Source organism: Pteropus medius, unplaced genomic scaffold (genome assembly GCF_902729225.1).
Source record: "Pteropus medius unplaced genomic scaffold, Ma_sr-lr_union100, whole genome shotgun sequence".
NCBI lineage: Eukaryota > Metazoa > Chordata > Mammalia > Chiroptera > Pteropodidae > Pteropus > Pteropus medius.
In genome coordinates, this window is record NW_024349519.1 from 14,296,673 (window position 1) to 14,316,416 (window position 19,744).

The window sequence follows — 19,744 nt, forward strand, 5'->3', positions numbered from 1 at the left end:
CAACATAAAAAATAAGTGCAAATTCATTGATTTAACAAAAACTCATTGTGTGCATTACAGGAAGATTCTTTTCTAGACTCCATAGGATGTGGTTTATCAGAAGGTGACCTGGGTGAGTTTAAAGGTAGATTTGGTAAGAAGGTGAAAACTGAGATTACAGAGAGCTAAGGCACTTAGCCTAAGATTTAGAGTCACAGAGTTTAGAAGGAGGGTACATAACTTCAATTCATTCAACATTCCACAAATATTTATTGAATGCCTATTGTGTTGTAGGTGCTGGAAATATATCAGTAAATAAAACAGTTAAAAATCTTTGCCCTCATGGAACTTATATCCTGCTGGGAGAGAGACAAGAAAACAAAATAAATGTTATATACTATATTAGGTCATATGTGCTCTAGAGAAAAAGGGAAGAAATAGGATTTGGGAGAAGCGGGTGAAAGATGCACTATTGGATGATCTTTTGAGCACTCATTAGAAGACATTTGAATGAAGACTTGTAAGTAGATGGAGGAAGCTTTGTGGATTTATAGTAAACGTGTGTGTTTCACTTTCTCTCTTTTACCTCTTCCACCTGTTACCAATTGCTATGAGAGGAACAAACCTTGCAGATTACAGCCTACATAGGGGTAAGAAGAAAGGGTGACAGTTGGTATAAGGCCTAGGTTATCAGACCTAACAGTTAGGGTTTAAAAATAATTGTTTTATTCATGTTTTATTATGTGGACAATTTACCTTTTTAGGTAGTTTATCCACGCAGACTCTGGGTATGTTAGCCGGTTTAATCGCTCCATTGTTTAACGTGTTAACTGATTAATCTCAATCTTCTAATTAATGTTTGAATGTTTCTCCTCAGGTCTAAACTATCAAGGGCATTTCTACTTAAAAATAACTTGTCTTCTGCTTATGCCGTCGAGGGCAATAGGTACGTTTGAGGTCCCTGTCCAGGGAGACCCGTGATGGCTTCAGAATAGCCATAGAAACAACAGAAAACCACAGACACCTCTCCCCTATAAGATTAGTGAAGAAAGGATTTGTCAGGTTAGTTTGGGCCTGGGGCTAGGTTCCCAGCCCGAGTGTTGAAGCTGGTAATAACCTACCTAAGATTAGAAAGCCCCAGGGTGAGGGACTGACAGCTCGGTCTCTTCCTCCCGCATTTGGTGACTGCACGTTTATGTCCATGCAGTAAATGACAGTAAATGAATGTGCACAAGTGTAGGCCGACCCCGAGGGTTGGCGGGGTTTCGCAGCTTCTCGGTGTGGACCCGATAGGGTTGCTGCGGCGTCACTTATGGTGTCTCTCTGATGTGCGTGTGGCCGACCGAGAGCCGGCCAGGGTCCGAATCTGCGGCTGCCGGTCTGGCTTTGCGGTGAAAGCCTGGGGGCGGGTCGCCGCGTGGGTCCAGCAGCGCCCCCCGCGGAGACACCGCTCAGACCCTCCCGCTGCGCCGGCCGTGCTCCACCGCCCTCCGCCACCGCCTTCCTCCGCCGCCCGGGCCCCCGCTCCTCCTCCGCCAGCCCGGCCCGGCCCGGCCCGGCCCGGCCCGGCCCGGCCTCCTCCTCGTCCCCGGCGGCTCTCGCCGGCTCGCGCTCTTCCCTCTTCCCACACCGCCCTCGGCCGCTCCCTCCCCGCACGCCCTTCTAGAGAGGAATCGAGCGCCGAGCGCGTCGATAGCTCTGCCCTCTGCGGCCGCCCGGCCCCGAACTCATCGGTGTGCTCGGAGCTCGATTTCCCTAGGCGGCGGCGGCGGCCGCGGCGGCGGAGGCACAGCGGCTGTGGTGGCGGCGGCGGCGGCGGCGGCGGCTGTGGCGGCTGCTCGGCCAGTACTCCCGGCCCCCGCCATTTCGGACTGGGAGCGAGCGCAGTGCGGGCACTGAAGGCGCGGCGGGGGCCAGAGGCTCGGTGGCTCCCAGGTGCGGGAGAGAGGTACGGAGAGGACCACCCCCCTTGGGCCCCTGCCCTGGTCCCGACCCTCCTCGCCCGCGCCGGGTGGGGCCGGCGGCGAGTGAATGAATTAGGGGTCCTCGGAGGGGCGGGGAGGGGGCGCGGAGCACGGGAGGGCGGGCAGACGCCGTTGGGGGGTTTGCGGGGGAGGCGCGGGGACGCGGCGACGCGGGGAATGAGGAATAGGCGGTGCGGGGCTGAGGAGGGTGAGGCTAGAGGCGGCCGCCGCTTGTGCTGCTTCCTGGACGGGGAACCCCTTCCTTCCTCCCCGAGAGCCGCCGCTGGAGGCGGCCGGGGAGAAACTCGCGGGCCGGGCGGGCTGCCCCTCGGGCGCTCGGGTGCGGTGGAGGTTACTCCCGTTGCGCTCCAGTCTCCCCTCCCCCTCGTCGTCTTTTTCTCTCCCTCTCTCTCCCTTCGCTCCCGCACCTCTCCCTCCCTACCCAGCACTCGGCTTGCCTCGGTTACTGCCTTCTCTGCTGCATCTAGCATCTCTAGGACGAAGAAATAAACTTCTCCCTCGAGCGCAGACTGGACAGATAGTGGTCCATTTCAGTGTGTAGGGGGATATATGAGTAAGAAGGGGAGGTCACGTTGTGGAAGAGCATAGGAAAGTGCTTAGAGACCACACTATTTGAGGTTATTGTGTTTGGGGAAAAATGCATCTGCAGCCGAGTTCCTGACTGCTCCCCTCCCCCATGTATGGGCTGTGACATTGCTGTGGCTACAAAAGAGGAGGTGGAGGTAGAGATAGATGGTGGTGGAAGAACAGGTGGCCAACACCCTACAACGTAAAGCCTTTGACTTAGTGAAAAGGAAAAAGTTAATCCCAGAAGGTCTGTTTTGCTTTGTCAAGTTAAAACACACGCAGAAGACCCGCAGAGCAGAAGCAGGGCTTTTCCCTTGCTAGTTGAGTGTAGACAGTAATAGCCAAAATTATACTTGAAGTTTAATTTGCCTGTCTTGCCCTTTCCTTTATCTCTTCTGTATCACCCTCATCCTTACAAATTTGACCCCCATCTCAAGACTTATTACAGTTCTCTTAAAACAGCACGCACAATTTTTTAAACTGACTTACAAGAGTTAATTATACCAATCTGCCAGACACCTAATTGAAATAAGCTACCCTTCTTAAATCTTGATATCTATGAAATTAACAACAAAAAGATGTTTTCTGATTTTTACACAATTACATTTGTAATGGAAAAAAAATCATTTAAAAAACTACAAAGGGAAAAAGTCTGTTCATAATCATTATCTCAGAATCAACCATATGAATGATGTCACTGTTAGGTGACTGAGGTCCAAACTGCTGACTCGAACGTGTAATAGACTATAGACATCAAGTATGATTGATTTCAGTATTACTTGCTTTGAGACTAGCCATCCACAGGCATACCTGGGTTAAAAAGATGGTAGAAGAGATGATAATTCAGTTTTGTGATAAATAAAAGTGAAAATTTTTTTCTTTACCAAAATGTTGGGTTCCGGTCGCACTTCCAACCCTTGCTAGCTTTTGTAGCTTTGGGTGAGGGGGCTCCTTCTGGCATGTGATCTTCAGTAAGTCTACTTGGGAACCAAGTTTTCTTTAATGGACTTAAGTGTTACTTAAATGGATTTTTAAAGTCCAGTTTAAGGATTTTTTTTTTTCTTCCAGAAACAGCCACTGGATAAACAAGTAGACCAGAAGGTGTGTTTGTCTCAGAGTTCACACATATATACAGCTAAGCTTTCTCTAATCCAGTATCCACAGGATCTCCTAGGCTAGCAAACTTTTTGGTTGTAAGGACCCCTTTACACTCTTCAAAATTACTGAAGATCTCAAAATGGGGTATGTCAATATTTACCATCATAGAAATGAAGACTGAGAATTTTAAACATTTATTAATTCATTTAAAAAATAGAAATGATAAGCCCATTACTTGATAACGTAAATGGCATTTTATGGAAAATGACTTTTTCAAAACAAAACCAAAAAATTAGTGAGAATAGTGGCCTTGTTTCACACTTTTGCAAATCTTCTTAATTGTGTGGCTTAATAGCCGACATCCAGATCCTCTTATCTGCTTCTACATTCAGTCTATTGTGTTCACACATCTGGAAAACAATACTGTAGACTTGTGAAAGGGCAGGAGTGGAAAGGGTATTGACATTGTAGTAGTATAATGTTAAAAGTTTTAACCTCTTGGATCCCCGCAAAGCCTTAGAAACCCTAATGGGTTCCTGGACCGTGTTTGAGAACTGCTTTTCTAGGCCGTCTAAATTGTTTTGTGGAGCTTGGTGAGCAGCGAGCTAGAAGATACATTTTGATGTGATTCTCCTCATCTGTCCCATTTGTAAGGGTTTATGTTTGAAATAGAAAGTGGGAGCAAACGGAATAACATACATGTTTTGTAGTGGCTCCCTAGATAGCCCTAGACAAGAGCAAGTAAAGCTGGGTGGCGCAGAATAGGTCAGGGAGCTGTAATGTGACAGTCTGTGATATAACAGTTGTCTAGCCTGTCTGCTCTTTGTGAGAAGGTTCAGAAATAGGGTGAGGAGGTGGTTAGTATGTTATCATTTGGAAAACCATATTATCTTTTTTTTTTTTGGTGCCTATTCGAATAACTCTTGGTCTTCAGTAAATAGGATGCTACATGTATATAGTGTTTATATCTGCACATTCATTAATTTGGGACTATGTATAATGTGCATTTACTGCCATTTCTCAGTTCCTTGTTTATAATATTATGTAGTTATTAAGGGAAAGGAGATAAATAAGTTTATTTTATTTCAAAAAGTTTGAAACAGCTGACTAAATACTTTGTCTTGTGCTGTTAACCTTACAAGTTGTATGTCTCTAGACAATGTACAAGATGCAAAGAATAAGTCACATGCATTATTGAGAAATATTCACTAATTTTTTAAATTGTCTCACTAGAAGCAGTGCTTATATTTAAAGTTTATACGATTATATTTTTCTTATGCAGAGTGCTGTTTTTCAGCACTAGTAATATATATTATATATTATGATTGATGATCAAATCAACAATAGTGAATAGTTAAAAATTCTCAAAGTTCTCTTAATTTTTACACCATTATTTCCCCCAGCTGATATTTTATAGATTAAAATGTCATCAAATTTTGTCTTTATCTGCTTTGGTGTCTCAATTTTTATTTCCTCATTGCACAGTTAAGCTTTATTTGATAATTCACCACCACCCCCCACCGCCAATCCAACACACTCCATCTGATTCTTGCTAACTCTCCAGGAGAACTAACTATGATGGTGCTTTTTAAAGTTTTCTATAGCTCTTTGCTCCAACAAAGACACTCAGCATATCCACTTGTAACTCTTAGGGGCCAGAGCCAACTAGGAATACTGTAGAGATAGCTGTCAACAGTTTTGTGTGGGTGTGTCCACAGGGTATAGAGCATTGTGCTAGACACTTGTACTGAGTAAAGTCATGGCATGTTCCTTTGAGAGCCATTAACTGCTACAGAACAGCAGACTGGCTGTTTGGAGAGAACAACCTGAATATAAGATAAAAGAACTTTGTACTCGGCATTTTTCTCAAATGTTGATGTGGGAGTTTGTGAATGTAGTGCAATTTATTGCAGTACACATCTGTGGTTAACTGAAGTTTGACCACCTATATAATAGGTCACTAATTATAGGTGGTCCAACTAAAGTAGACCACCTATGTAATAGTCTCTATTTTCATTGAATTTTGTGAGATATTTTGAAATAATTTTCCATATGAAAGTGAATTTGTATTAAAAGGTATTGATAGAGTGTTGGGATTATATTAACCTCATGTGTGACACATGTTCTAATTTAGTCACATTTTTATTATTTTCATTATAAGGCCTGCTGAAAATGACTGAATATAAACTTGTGGTAGTTGGAGCTGGTGGCGTAGGCAAGAGTGCCTTGACGATACAGCTAATTCAGAATCACTTTGTGGATGAATATGATCCTACGATAGAGGTAAATCTTGTTTTAATATTATGCATATTGATTTGTGCAGGCCCATCATGTGGGTACCAAAAAAAAAAAGATTTTCTTGATCATTTTTATGACTATTTATTACAAGATAATCACACTGAAAATAGTTTTATTAAGTTATCAGACTTGGGTTTCCAGGCTTTATCCTAAAGTTACAGGTAACCATAGATATTGGAAAGCCCTTCTCTCAGAAGAATCTCAAGATCCATGATGTTCATTCTGTGTTAGTATATGCGCATTTTGATAGAAGTATGTATCAGAGTTTATGAGAGGGTGAAAATGTAAATTTACATCTTATCTGTACCTAACAGTAATTTTTTTTAAAACGTAGCTACTATTTTTATGGGCTTTTTTTTTTTTTTAATATATTTTGATGTCACATGTTAGAGTTGAATTATACTGGTGAAATGCAATCTTTTGATGGTTGATTAAAAAAGGTAATAGTAGTTCCTTGTTTTCTTTTCGTATTGAAGTAGTGGAGAACCTACAGCTACTTGATGCATTTTTATAAGCTCATTCTTTGCTTATATATATATCAGGTGATATATAAGGTTACAACTGCCAATCCTTTGCAGTCCTTTTTAATTTACTCAAGGAAATGTTAGAATTGTTTTTATTACAAATTAATTAATGAATAATTTTCAGACTTTTTTAGGTTAATGAAAAATTACCAAAGTAAAGGCCAACAGCAAAATGATAAAATAAAGGCCTGGAAGAGACCTTGAGAGGTTAGGTAGTATCAAGCAGATAAGGATTAATTTAATCCCAAAGACCTTTAGGAGGGGGTAACAGAACTGTCCTCATTAACTCATTTCTATGATGTAATTATTATGTATTTTATGCATAATCTAAATTTTCACGTTAAGTTTAGCATCAGTGGAGATGGAAATAAGTATATTGCTTTGTCTTTGAAATAGACTTATGTTGTTAGATTATTTCTTAGACTTCTGTACCTCAGGATAAGCAATCTTAACCCCTTACTTTTATTCTAGATCCCATATACCAGTTTTTTATATCAGTTCTGAAAAATTTCCCAGAACTTTCTCTGAGTCCCAAGCTTTGTAATCTAGAATGCCTTGTTAAGGTAATATGCTGTCAAATGCCCTGTTAAGGGACAGTGTTTTGTAATGCCTTGAAGAAACATTTTGACTGCACTGAGTTATATTCTGAGGGCATTGGTGGCCTTGGGAAGATGTTTATACGGTTTAGAACTTCGAGGATTGATAGATAAGTTTTATAAGGAAATGCCAAATATTTTTGGTACTGCAGAGAAAAGAACCGGAGAAATAACACTTATTTACAAAGATTTGATTTAAACATAGAAGCAACTTTTATTTGGCTTCCAGGTTTAAGAATTTGCATTACTAAAGAAGAAGTCTAACTGAAGTAGACCACCTATCTAATAGTCTCTATTTTTTCTTTACAAGTCAGTTCAATGATACATGATGGTTTTGTTTTGTTTTGTTTCTTCCACGAGGATTAAATAGCTCACTCATTTCTAAAGCCAAGGGCACTTGGCATACTCTACCATTTAAATCAGAAGTCAAAGGAAGTTTTAAATAGAATTCAGGTTAAGCATGGAAGTTTTCTTCGGATTTTGGAAGATAGTTTTAGCAGAAGTATCCTCCATCTTCTCTGAAAATACGAAGAATTCTATTACACTGTTTCCTGTCAGAGGTCATGAATACTATATGTGTGATAATGTGATAAAATAGGTTAGGAAATTTTTTGGTGAGAATTGTTTAAATGCAATATAAATCTTAAAGAGCTAAAGTTAAAAGTTAATCCTTTATTTTGAGGAAAGGTAGAAAAAATTTATAAACTCAAACCCATACCTCGATTATGATTTCTGCCAAACCCAAAAACCTGACTTTGGAACATTGATTACCTGTGATTTTTGAAACTGATGTTCCCTCACTAGTGTAGCCGCCTGGGAAGAGGCATCAGAGATTCTTTGAGGCATCTTACACATTAAATTCTTAGTGTGTAGTTCAACTACAAGAAAGACAAGAGAATTTTGTAGTTTATTTTAATAGTTAAGCAATAATGCTGACTCGATGTTTTTGTAAAAGTTAAAGAATGGCGATATTGCTACTCTGTTAGGTTTTCATTGGTGAATAATGTTATCAGAGAAAATGAGAGAAGACATAGAGTTTGCACATTTGAATTCTAACCTGTTTTTCTGCATTAAAAGAAATGGAAATAGATGAGAAAAAATATTTAATAAGTAATATCACATTTTCTAGTGGTTTAGGATTTGCAGAGATTTATACTGTGAGATAAGAAAGGTGGTCATTGTTTCATTCATTTTATAGATAAAAATGGAGGTTGTAACTTGGTTAAGGATACTTAGCTAGGAAGTAGTGGCATCTTACGTTTTCTACGACCAAGTTAAGTGGAATTTCCTGTGTACCTTTAAAATGTCTTAAAAATGAAAAATTAGCCTTCAAGCTAAGAAATATTTAATAGTGGAGGCTGATTCAAATTTATCAGTATACCAAAATTTGAACTTACTAATTACAAATTTATCAGTATACTATCTAATGGCATCTTAATGGCAGAGATATGATATAGAATTAGACAGGTATGATGCATACATGGAGTATGTTTATATTTGAGACTATGCATATAATCACCTTTGCTTCCATTCTGAAAAATTTTTTCCTTTATCTTTTATGAAGCCCATCAAAGAGTTCCAGAGATAATGAAATACTTCATTAGTAGTGCAAGATTATTCAAACTCAGAGCAATCCCCCAAATAAAATGCCAAGCTAGAAATAATATATGTTTTTATAGTTTAGAGATTACTTACTGTTATCAAAACATGTTCTCTGAAATGTATTTAGTAAGGGAAAACTTGCTGGAAGAAGAAAAATTTTGTCTTAAAAAATACAAGTAGTTATAGAGGTCAGAATGAACAGTTGATCAGTTAGCAAATACATATTGTGTATCTAGTGGACATAATATGCTAGTAAAAATAGATATAGAAGTTTTTATTTTTAGGCTCTAATTCATTCACATTTGCATGGTTCTGTTAATATGACACTTATAATTCAGTCCAAGTATTATTTCTTTCTTTGATGAAATAGTTTCCTACTCAGTAAGGAAGAATGGATTTATAATTGGATTGACTTGTTTCATCTTTAGTACTCTGAGTTATAATCAAAAAGATTTATCATTTCCTCTTTTTAAAAAATTTTTCCATGTTAATTATGGAATTTATTTTATTTGCTGAATAAGGTATAGAGAGAAAAATAGTAATATACCAGTATTGAAGAATAGTGTTAAAAAAATTGTATAATCTTGTAAGCTGTTAATTTTCTGGTTTTACTGTATGTATTGGTAGTTATCAATGAAGGGTGGATGGATGACTTTGCCTCTCAGGGGCATTTGGCAATATCTCAGATATTTTTGTTGTCACGGCTTGAGGGGAGAGGGACTGCTACTGGTGCCTGTAGTGGGTAGTATGTAGGATAGCCCCCACAACAAATAATTACCTGGCCCAAAATGTCAGTAGTGTTGAGCTTGACACTTTAATATATGTTACATCTAGCTTTAAGCATCCCTTAATTGTTAAATTCAAGTCCCTGAATTAGGTTTCTGTTATATTTTCTAACATAATGTAATTTAAACTTTACCTTTTCTAAACCAGTAATATGTTATATATGTTAGCTTACTTTAGCACTCTATTAAAACATTCTATTTTTAAAATGAAGTAAACATAGCAATTTTGTAAATGCATTTCTCTTCAAGACTCTGGCCAATTCTTCCCCCTTTCAAGTGAGTGCCCTCTACTGGTCAACTTAACTTGCTTTTATAATAAAAATGAAATACATACTAAGTTTGGATATTTTTATTTAAATTATGGGTATAATCAATTTATAAATACAAATTTTATTTAAAAGTTTTACTTTATATAACTAATTTTTTTAAAATCTAAAGTATGAGTTTACTTTGTTAATATTAAGATTATTGTGGACTAGTTGGGCCTAACTAAATATGTAGGTGACTGTTTTTAATGTAGAAAGGAAATGAGTTGGTATATGAACAAATAGGGTGGTTTTATTGTTATTACTGATTGAGATAATTTTGTTTGAGGTAATAAAAAGTGGCACTGTGGCTCTGAATTTCTTTACCTGCACACAGGAGGTACCTTGTAGAGTTCAATGCTTCGTGATGTGTTACATGGGGTGTTAGGAAGGGCCAATTCAAAAGTGGCAAATTGTGAAAGTTCACATTTTGTAGATTTTTATAGTAATTGTGAGTACCTGATTTTTAGAATAAACTAACACAAAATTCAGGCACTGTATTTAGGTCAATTTAAGAATAAATATTTCCCTAATAGTAATAACTATTTATTTAGACCTGAATGTTAAAAATTATTGGACATGTTTTATTTTAACTTGGGTTTTTGTAAATAGAAAGCTTTAAAAACATACAAACGAAAATTGGTGATGGAAATAAGTGAAAGGAAAAAAAAGTTATGGTTTGGCATCTCTTAAGATTCTGGTTTTAACATTGCTGCTAAATCTTTAATTCCATAAATATTATTCAGTGCCCATTCTGTACCTGTGCAGTCTTCCTAGGGGCTGGAGATACATTGAGGAGCAAAAGGGACCAAATCGATGCCTTCATGGAGCTTATTGGTCTTAGATATATTTTGAACATCAGTTAGACAATAACCTTAATTGTATATAACTTAATTTAGAGGCTTTATGCTTCGGAAGGGCAGTAGATTTCTTGCTTCTCAACTATATTAGCTCATAGTGCCTAGATTTATGGAACAGTTATGTTATTGTGATCTTAATGTAATAAATTTAGCAGAAATAGGTAATAAAAATAAAGTATTTGAGAGGAGTAAGTAAGGACAGTGCTTACTTTAGGTAGTTTTTCAACTTTTCATTTTGAAAAATTTCAAACCTATGGAAAAATAGTAAAATAAAATAGTACAGTGGATACTTGTTAGCTGTAAACTAGACATATTTGCTTTTTCTTTATATGTGCATAATGTATGTATGCAGGTATATAGCATGCACATACATACTTGAATACATGTTATTTATTTTTGCTGAACTATTTGAGAGTACGTTGCACACATTATTATTCTTTACCTCTAAACTTGTGTTTTCTAACACTGGGGTCTGTGAGCTATGACCTGATTGCTTGCCAAATCCAGCCTACTGTCTGTTTTTATAAAGTTTTATTGGAGCACAGCCAGGCTTGTGTGTTTATGTGTTGTTGGTGGCTGCTTTCACACTACAATGATTGAGTTGAGTAGTTGCACCAGACACCAATTACTACCTGGCCCTTTACAGAAAAGTTTGCTGACCTTATTCTAACAAGAGCATTTCTTTGTATGACTACAATGCAGTGATGAAATTTAGGAAAATCACTGTTGATACAATACATTATCTAATAGTCCATAATCACATTTTATCAGTTTCCAGAATGCCCTTTAGCAATTCCTTCCCCCATCCAGGATCAAAAAATTACTTGTCACGTCTTAAAATCTCTTTTAATCTAGACCAGTTTCTCAGCTTTTCTTAGTCATTCATGACAATGATACTTTTTGAAAATTCAGGCCAGCCATTTAGTTGTTTAGTTCTTATTGTTTGATTCAGTTTAAAGAGTTTTGGCAGGAATACTACATAAGTGATGTTGTATTTACTGTGCATCACATCAGGAGGCACATGATGCCGGTTTGTCTCATTATTGTTGATGTTAACATTGATTATTTGGTTAAGGTGATGTCTGTTTTCTCTCTGTAAAGCTATCTTCGGTTCCTTATAATTAATATATACTCTTTGGGTAGATACTTTGAGACTATAAATATCTTGTTCCCCAACATATTTGCACCCAGTGGGATGTAGCATCCACTGATAATTCTCACCAGAATTAATTACTACCATAGGAGTTGCAGAATGGTAGGTAATCTTCTAACTCTGTCATTTCTACATTTATTAATTGACATCTACCATAAATAAGAGCTCTGTTTCTCTTCTTATATATTTGTTTGATTTGTCTTATTTATATCAGTATGGACTAATGGATTCTTTTTTTATTCATTGTATTAAAGTCTATTACTGTGATTATTGATACTTATTCTCAAATTTGTTTTTGATATAGCCAGTGGCATACCTTTCAGTCTGGTTGCTGTATCCTTTTGACATGTCCCCTTCCTTACTTTCTGGCACAATGTGTTCCAAGTTCACCTTGTTCTTTCCATGTATCCCCACCCTGAATGGGAAATGGTATTTAGAAATATCCCGGATGTTAGATATGTGTATTGCTATTGGTGTGTCACTGCTTCTAGACCTTTTCAAGGGACAGAGCTAAGACACATTTTATTTAAAAATCATGAGTTCATTCTTTCTCACTTCTCTCCATATCTTTGTTCTCCCATGGCGAGAATCCTGGTTCTATCTTGTATAAATTTTAATGTTAAACATTAGACAGTGTTGAAATAAAAATGATAATGTTAGTCTTAAATCCTGGTTCTTGCAGTATTATCTAAATAACACAGATTGAGTTAACATTAGGTTAACTTCTTTATTTGTAGAATTATGATAATTTTTTCTCCAGTGAGAAAAATAGGAATCTTTTTTATTTTCGAAATATTCTTAAACCATTTAGGAGAACATTTAGGCAAAGGTTGAGCTATTTATTTCATAAAAATTAAGACATCTTTAACAAAACTACAAGACAAATGGAAATCTTGGAAAACATTATATTAATATTATATATAATACATATTATATAAAATAGAAAAAAGGAAACATCAAAATGGGAAAAAGAGGGGCTAAGGATATAAATAGCCAATGTATCCACCAAAAAAATACAACAAATAAGACATAAAAAAGATATTTCATTAACATAGAAATGCAAGTTCAAACAAACAGCATTTTTTTACTTTCATATTGGCCAAGATTAGAATAACAGTGCTGGGAAAGGTATAGAGAAATGTATACTATTTATGCTATAAATGGAAATATAGCCTTACAAATGTCTGTAGGTCTGTGGGTCAATTTGGCAGTATGTATCAAAATGTAAGTTATGTGTTCTTTGACCACTTCTAGGAATTTATCCCAAGAATTCATCTGGATAAGTGTTCAAGGTGAATACACAGGAATCTTTATTACAGTTTTTTTTTTTTTTAATGGAAAAAATCTACATGTCTACCAATAGGGAATGGGCGAAGTAATTTGTGTATATCTATACAAATTTACAGTCGTTTAAAGGACTAGGTAGGTCTATATGTGCTGACATTGAAAAGTGTCCATTATTTAAGTAAAGGTGTGTCATAGAACATTGTGTAGAATATGATTCCATTTATTTAAAAACAATGTGAATGCGAACATAAAATATGGTAGGACATATGTCAAACATTCATTTTCTAGTATTTGGTTTTTCAAAATGAGCATATCCCGTTTGAGAGGGAAAAGTAAATATTCATTTTTGAGGGAGAAAAGTCCCTAACGTATTAGATGCCATTAGATTATTTACATTCTTCCCCCCTTTTAAAACTTCAACAGATTGGATAATGCAGATGTATTTTGGATAAAGAAATTAGTACCAGGCCAATTAAAAGAATAGCTGAGAGACACATAATACAAAACATGAAAAACATATTAGCATTTATAATTAAGATTAGGTTCATGATTGATTTAGTCTCATATTCTGACCGTGGCACTAAGTGATAATTTGTTGGAGAATGCCACATGACTTCAACAGGTTACAGACATATGCTTATAATATCCTTATTTCAAAGTCTGTTAGGGAGCAAATTTTCCTTGAGTTTATTCAAGTTGTTGAACCAGTTTTATCTCTTGGAAACTGGTACACTTTATTTTTTCTAGTCTTAAGCTAAGATTCGAAATTATTATTTTAATTATCTGTCATTGTAGAGAAGTCTTTGTTTTCTTTATTCTTACTTTTAATGAATGTCTTAATCAAAAATTTGATCATGAAAACAAGTTCTTTTAACGCCCTTGCTCCCTAGTCTAAACAGAAATTCTTTGTAACCCTCAGTGTCTTAACTTTCCTTCCCTGGAGCTTATCCTCCTCCATCATACTTATTTTGAAATACTCTGACTGGTTTTGCAAAAAGGAGTTCAAGTGCAGATGCCCAGTGATTTTTATAAGGATAGGATACTATGGTTGCCGTATAGCTCCTGGCAGCCGGTGGCCTGCCCCCTACCTTTTTTGCCTATAATAGCATGTACAATGTAATATATAAAATAATACAGTAAACTTTTTATAGCACTGCTATAAAGGGATTTTATAATTTTTCATTTTGTAAAGAGATTTTCATGATCTTCAGTTCTAATCTGTATACAAAGTCCTGTGTGTTATTTACGCACTACTACAACTGAAGGAACAATGGCTTAGAGTAGATGAGAGATGTTTCTGTTTTTAAGAATTAGCTATCTACAGCAACCTTTGATGGCTTATAACCAGTAGTGTGGAACACATCGTTCTGTGATGGGTTTAAATAATCTTTTTAGAAGTTACAAAATACTTGAACATCAAGAGAGTAAAGCTTTCTTATTTTTCCCTATCGGTGTTATTTAGCTGTACATGAAAAGTATTAAATACTTAACACATTAAGAAAAACCTTACAAACATTTCAAGAGTTAATCCTTAATACTTTAGCTGACATTTTTAGTAGTCTTAGTCATATTTACAAGAGCATCCGATGGAATCAGCAGCATGAAGACAAATTAAATGGGATAATGCTTGTAATAGGCTTATCATAGTATCTGGCATATAAGTAAGGGCTCAGTAAATGTTGGTTGTTAGAATTACTATTAATAATAATATAGTTACCGTTAGTAAAAATTATTACTTTCTTTAAGTTTTTTGTTTACTGTGTGTCTTCCCATGTCAGAGTTACAGCCTGAGTTGGAAAACTAAGTGGAGTATGTTAAAAGATAACATACGGAGTAACTGGTTACCATTAATTATAATAGAAAAATGACAAAATGATATCCTAGTCAATGAATTTAATCTCCTCTTGAATGATTTAGTTTTAACTTTCAAATTCCTCTACTGGGTCTACAGATAAGTTTCTATGCATAAAACAACACTTAAAGGCATGTTAATAAACTGGAAAACACTTTTGAAAAAACATACAAGTCAGTGCAAATAAGATGGAAATTCTAAACAGGCAAAGGACACAGGTGATGGGAATAAATAAGAAAATATAAAAAAAACTAACATTATATATTAGTCCTCAAAGAAATGAATATTAAAGAAGAAATTTTAGCGTAACAAATTGACAAGTTTAAAGAAAAATAAAAATATAAAATCGATTGTTAGTGGTGATGAAGTGGGTACACTCTTAATGCTATATGAAAAAGTAATATAAACATGCATATATCAACAACTTTTTTGATATCTTTAACATTTGCCACATTTGGTTTCAATCCTTTTCTTTTTCAAGATATATAAGTTGAAGGTGGGTCTTCTCTGCAATCCTGTTCTCTTTTGTCCCATAAGTGTTTTAAAATCTCTATGTATTGTTAGGTTTACATTTTTACATTAAAATTTTCTTATGTAAAACTTGCTTGAATATATTTATTAAAATACTCAAAATATTATAATTTAAAATTTTATAACATTTTAATATAATTTAAAATATATTAAACTTGTGCTTATTTTGATAAGATAGTTTTTACCTTGAATAAGACAGATATTTACATTGGATTCATTAATTTATTCAATAGACCAATTACCCACTGTGTTTAAGACTTATGCCCAGAGTATACAATGGTGAGCCTAACCATGATGGGGTTTAGAGGCTAGTAAGGGACGTAGACTAAAAACAATTACACAAATAAATACATAGTTACAAACTATAAAACATGCTATGAAAAAAACAGGTGCCCAGGAGGGAGAGTGATTAGTCCTTTGGATTTTATTTTTAAGAATGAAGGGATGCTGTTAGAGGACTTTAAGCAAATGAATGACATTTAAAGCAAGTAATAATTAAAAATGGTTACTAGCTGCTATGTGGAGAATATATTGTTTAAGAGTAACAACAGGGTTCCCTGAAAGGAAGGAGTAGCAGTAGATTGCATGAGACGAAATAGTTATGGACCCGAGTGATAGTGGTGGTGTTGGTGGGTACTTGGATTTGGAGTATATTTTGAAGATAGATAAATGGCTTGAGATAATGGGTCAGTATTAAATACCTGTGTAATTTTTCTCTATAAGACATTTTAAGATGCCATGTTAAGTATATCTTTATTATAACTACCATTTAAAAAGAAATAAACCATATTTCCTTATTGTTGTTTACCTGAAGTGGCATTACTGTGTAAAAGGCATTTGTATGATTCTTGATAAATACTTTAATTGCTTTCCAAAAGGATTATGACTGTTTATTGTATCACTAGAAATGTTTGAGTTCTACCTGTGATTAACTTTTGCTGGCATAGTATATTCATTTAGAAAAGTTTTTTAATATTTCAGTAAATAAAACAGTAACACTTTAGCTGGGAGTAAGGGAAAATATTTGGAATAACTTTTCTTCATTTTATATTTTGTTACATTGCGTTAAAATGGCTTTATTTTGTCCTAATTTCTGAAGGATGTTAGTAACTTTATGTACCCGATCTAAAAGTTTTATTCTATTTCAAAGGCTGGAAATAATACTAATTAAGAATGTTAGGTCTCGATCCTTTTCTTACTCTAGTCTTAACTAGTTTTGTTGTAGAATCTGTGTGTTGTTAAACTAGTTGGGCTTTGATAACCTGTACTTTCTCAAAGTGGTGACATGTGTTGGGAATACTTGAGATTTGTGAAAAGGTATTTTAGTAGCGTAGAGCAGGGTCGGCAGACTTTTCTATAAAGGGCCATGTGGGTCTTTGTCACGTAGTTTTTGTTTTTGTTTTTTTTTTTAAACAACCATTTTAAAACATAAAAACTATTCTTAGCTCTTGGGCCATACAAAAACAGGTGGGCAGGATTTGGCCTGTGAGCAGTGGTGTGCTGAAACCTTTAGACTCTAATCTCGGGAAAGATTCCACATTGATGACTAAGTTTTTTCTCTTTCTAGTGGCTAACCTGAAGTTTGAACATAATCTTTAGTATTTATATGTCATTTTTGTTGTGCTTGCTTTCTGCTTTGTCAGCAAACCTATCCTTTTTAGACCATACTTTGCTTTTTAACACTTTAGTTCTTAAGTTTTTCCCAGATTGCATTGCCTTTTTATATCTCAGTGACATTATACTTCTAAGGAAGACTAGTTAAAATTAACTTTGGAAATAATGAAGTTTTAACCTAAATCTGTTATTTCTAATCAGATTTTACTCATTGTTTATAAGTAGGTTGTAGATTACTTTTTTCAATAACTGAATGTGATACAGAACTTTAATATTTTTAGGGTTTAGAAGGGAAAAGATAATAGGAATGATAGATTGGTGAATAGAGACTGCTTTCTCAGTTTCTTAGTCCCTTTGATGGAATATTCATCATGGAAATATGTTATGAAATACATGCAGAAACTACCAATATTCTACATTATATACTTTTGAAACAAAGTATTTGAAAATTTTGTAAATGAGACTTTATTGAGGTACATCTTGGAGACATTATATGGGGGCAGATGGTGAATAATCCCTCAGCCACGCCTTAGGTATAGACTTGTGTAGCTCTAAAAACTGTAGTCTTTAATTTTATTGTTGGTAGAACATTTTATATTTAAAGACTGAGGAAACTGATTAACTGTAAGGTTGACTTAGGTTAGTATTGTTAAGTGAAGAATGTGAGGTGACAACAGCAGGTAAAGAAAGGTCTTTGGTCTGTAGCCACACCTGGGTAATGAATGGATTAACTCTAAGACACTGTACTTTGCTCTCAAGTCCTGCTATTTCATTATACTTCAAAAACACTGGTTTTTAATTTTATAATATACAAGAGTTCTTTCAAGTAGTTAATTAAGGGAATAGGCTAAAATAATAAAATGTCAACCAAATGTTCAAAGTTTTAGTAAAGAGCTTACTTAGAAAATAAATTCCCATCCATTTTTTTTCTGACTGGTGAAATAACTAATTTTTATTATAAACAGTTTGGAAAATACAATTTACTTTAAAAGGTAAGCATGAGATCGTATTCTAATATGGTAGTCTTTCACACTTAAAAATTAAAAGCCAAAAAAAGGGAATATATTTAAGATAGCATCTAGGAAAAAAAGAAAGATAAGCAGGAGATAAATTATTTCTTAAATTATCTCTGTTAAAGACAGCCTTTGTTAACATTTTGGTATAATCCCATCAGTTTTTAAATTTATGTACAGATACATTTATATAGATATATACATATATTTTACTGGGATCATGCTACACATATATTTTTGTGTTCTACTGTAAACATTTAGAAATATTTCATCAAAAAACATGATTTTTAATGACCATTCTCTTTTTTAATGATGGAATGTTTATAAAGTAATTCATGAACTAAAGACACTCTAGTGCTACAGCCCACTGTGGAACAATAAGAAACAGTGCCCATGGCTCATACTTTAAATCTATTGTCAGTCCCATCTCTTATTTCATGACTTCACAATTCACCATTCCTTTTCCCTTATTTATTGAGGCCTATTTTGGCAGAGTGTGTGTGAAATCTTTTAGGCATAAGTATTAATCAAAAGTCAGAAAAAAATGAGTGTTAATATTACCCCTTTTCTTTACTCAGTCTTAGAGTTGCATAGTCTCTTTAAGATATCCATCTTTCTCCACTCCTCCCCTTTTTAATAGAGGCCTCACTGAATTTGCAGATAAGACAGTCTTACTCTATTACGGAGTTATCGTAATATCCATTTGTCTGTGAGATATTGTTCCCAGGATTACAGAAATGGATAAGGGCTTTAAAATCCTCAGTATTGACCATACTCTTATATATTCCTTTGACTGTAAATAAAATAGATGCATGGTAATTATTTGTAAGTTGATTTTTCTTGCCATCTAAAGCACCCTGAACAACAGAGTTAGTAGACCTATCCCATTTTTGTAATAATTGCTTTCTTTTATAAGAAGTTGGGTCTTTTTGTTACTAATAGGTACACTTTCATTGGTGAATCTCTTTATAACACTTGTTTGTAAACCTTTTTAAAATTGTGATAAGAAATACGTAACATAAAATTTACCAATACAGCCATTTTTAAGTGCACAATTCAGCGGCATTAAGTAAATTCACAATGTTGGGCAGCCATTAGCTCTATTTTCAGAATGTTTTCATCATCCCAAATTGAAACACTTTGCCCATTAAACAATGACTCTCCAACCCCTTCTCCTTCAGCCCTAGGTAACCTCTATTCTACTTTTTGTCTCTGTGACTTAATCTATTTTAGGTACCTCATATGAGTGGATTCATAGATATTTGTCTTTTTGTGCCTGGCTTATTTCACTTAGCATGATGTTTTCAGGGTTCATCCATATTGTGGCATATATCAGAATTTCATTCCTTTTTCTGGCCGATATTCCTCTGTATGTATATACCACATTTTGTTTATCCACCCATTGGTAGAACACTTGGGTTGTTTTTGTATTTTGGCTATGGTAAATAATGCTGCTGTGAACATTGGCATACAAGTATCTGTTTGAGTCCCTGCTTTCAATTCCTTTGGTTATATATAGTACCATTGGAATTGCTGGATCATATGGTAATTCTACATTTAATTTTTTGAGGAACTGCCAAATTGCTTTCCATAATGGCTGCACTATTTTACCTTTCCATTGGCAGTGGTCAAGGGTTCTAGTTTCTCCACATCCTTGTTAAAACTTGTTATTTACATTTTTTTAATCTTTAAATA

General features: G+C 35.3%; 2 protein-coding genes across 3 annotated transcripts in view; one reads left to right on the top strand and one right to left on the bottom strand.

Annotated features, from left to right (window-relative positions):
- Positions 1-229: 229 nt before the first annotated feature.
- Positions 230-2,434, bottom strand: LOC120618600 (atherin-like). Its single transcript, XM_039882863.1, has 3 exons — positions 1,700-2,434; positions 1,101-1,641; positions 230-338 (listed from the first exon to the last, which is right to left on the bottom strand). Exons 1-3 carry the CDS (start codon positions 2,432-2,434, stop codon positions 304-306), a joined length of 1,311 nt encoding a protein of 436 aa, XP_039738797.1. The 3' UTR covers positions 230-303.
- Positions 1,752-19,744, top strand: part of KRAS (KRAS proto-oncogene, GTPase) — a 35,248-nt gene continuing 17,255 nt past the window's right edge. The window contains exons 1-2 of one of the 2 annotated variants that reach the window (XM_039882482.1): positions 1,752-1,927; positions 5,791-5,912. In XM_039882482.1, coding sequence (XP_039738416.1) covers positions 5,802-5,912 — 111 coding nt within the window. In that variant the 5' untranslated portion in view covers positions 1,752-1,927; positions 5,791-5,801. The remainder of the gene's footprint in view (positions 1,928-5,790; positions 5,913-19,744) is intronic. The other variant, XM_039882481.1, reaches the window with a different exon arrangement.

Excerpts from the sequence above, each read along its gene's own strand:
- LOC120618600 (XM_039882863.1), bottom strand. The coding sequence starts at position 2,434 with ATGCTAGATGCAGCAGAGAAGGCAGTAACCGAGGCAAGCCGAGTGCTG. Across the intron at positions 1,642-1,699 it reads AGCACACCGATGAGTTCGGG|AAGGGCGTGCGGGGAGGGAG; the intron begins GCCGGGCGGCCG and ends ATTCCTCTCTAG. Across the intron at positions 339-1,100 it reads CTGGGGCTTTCTAATCTTAG|CAGGATATAAGTTCCATGAG; the intron begins GTAGGTTATTAC and ends TCTCTCTCCCAG.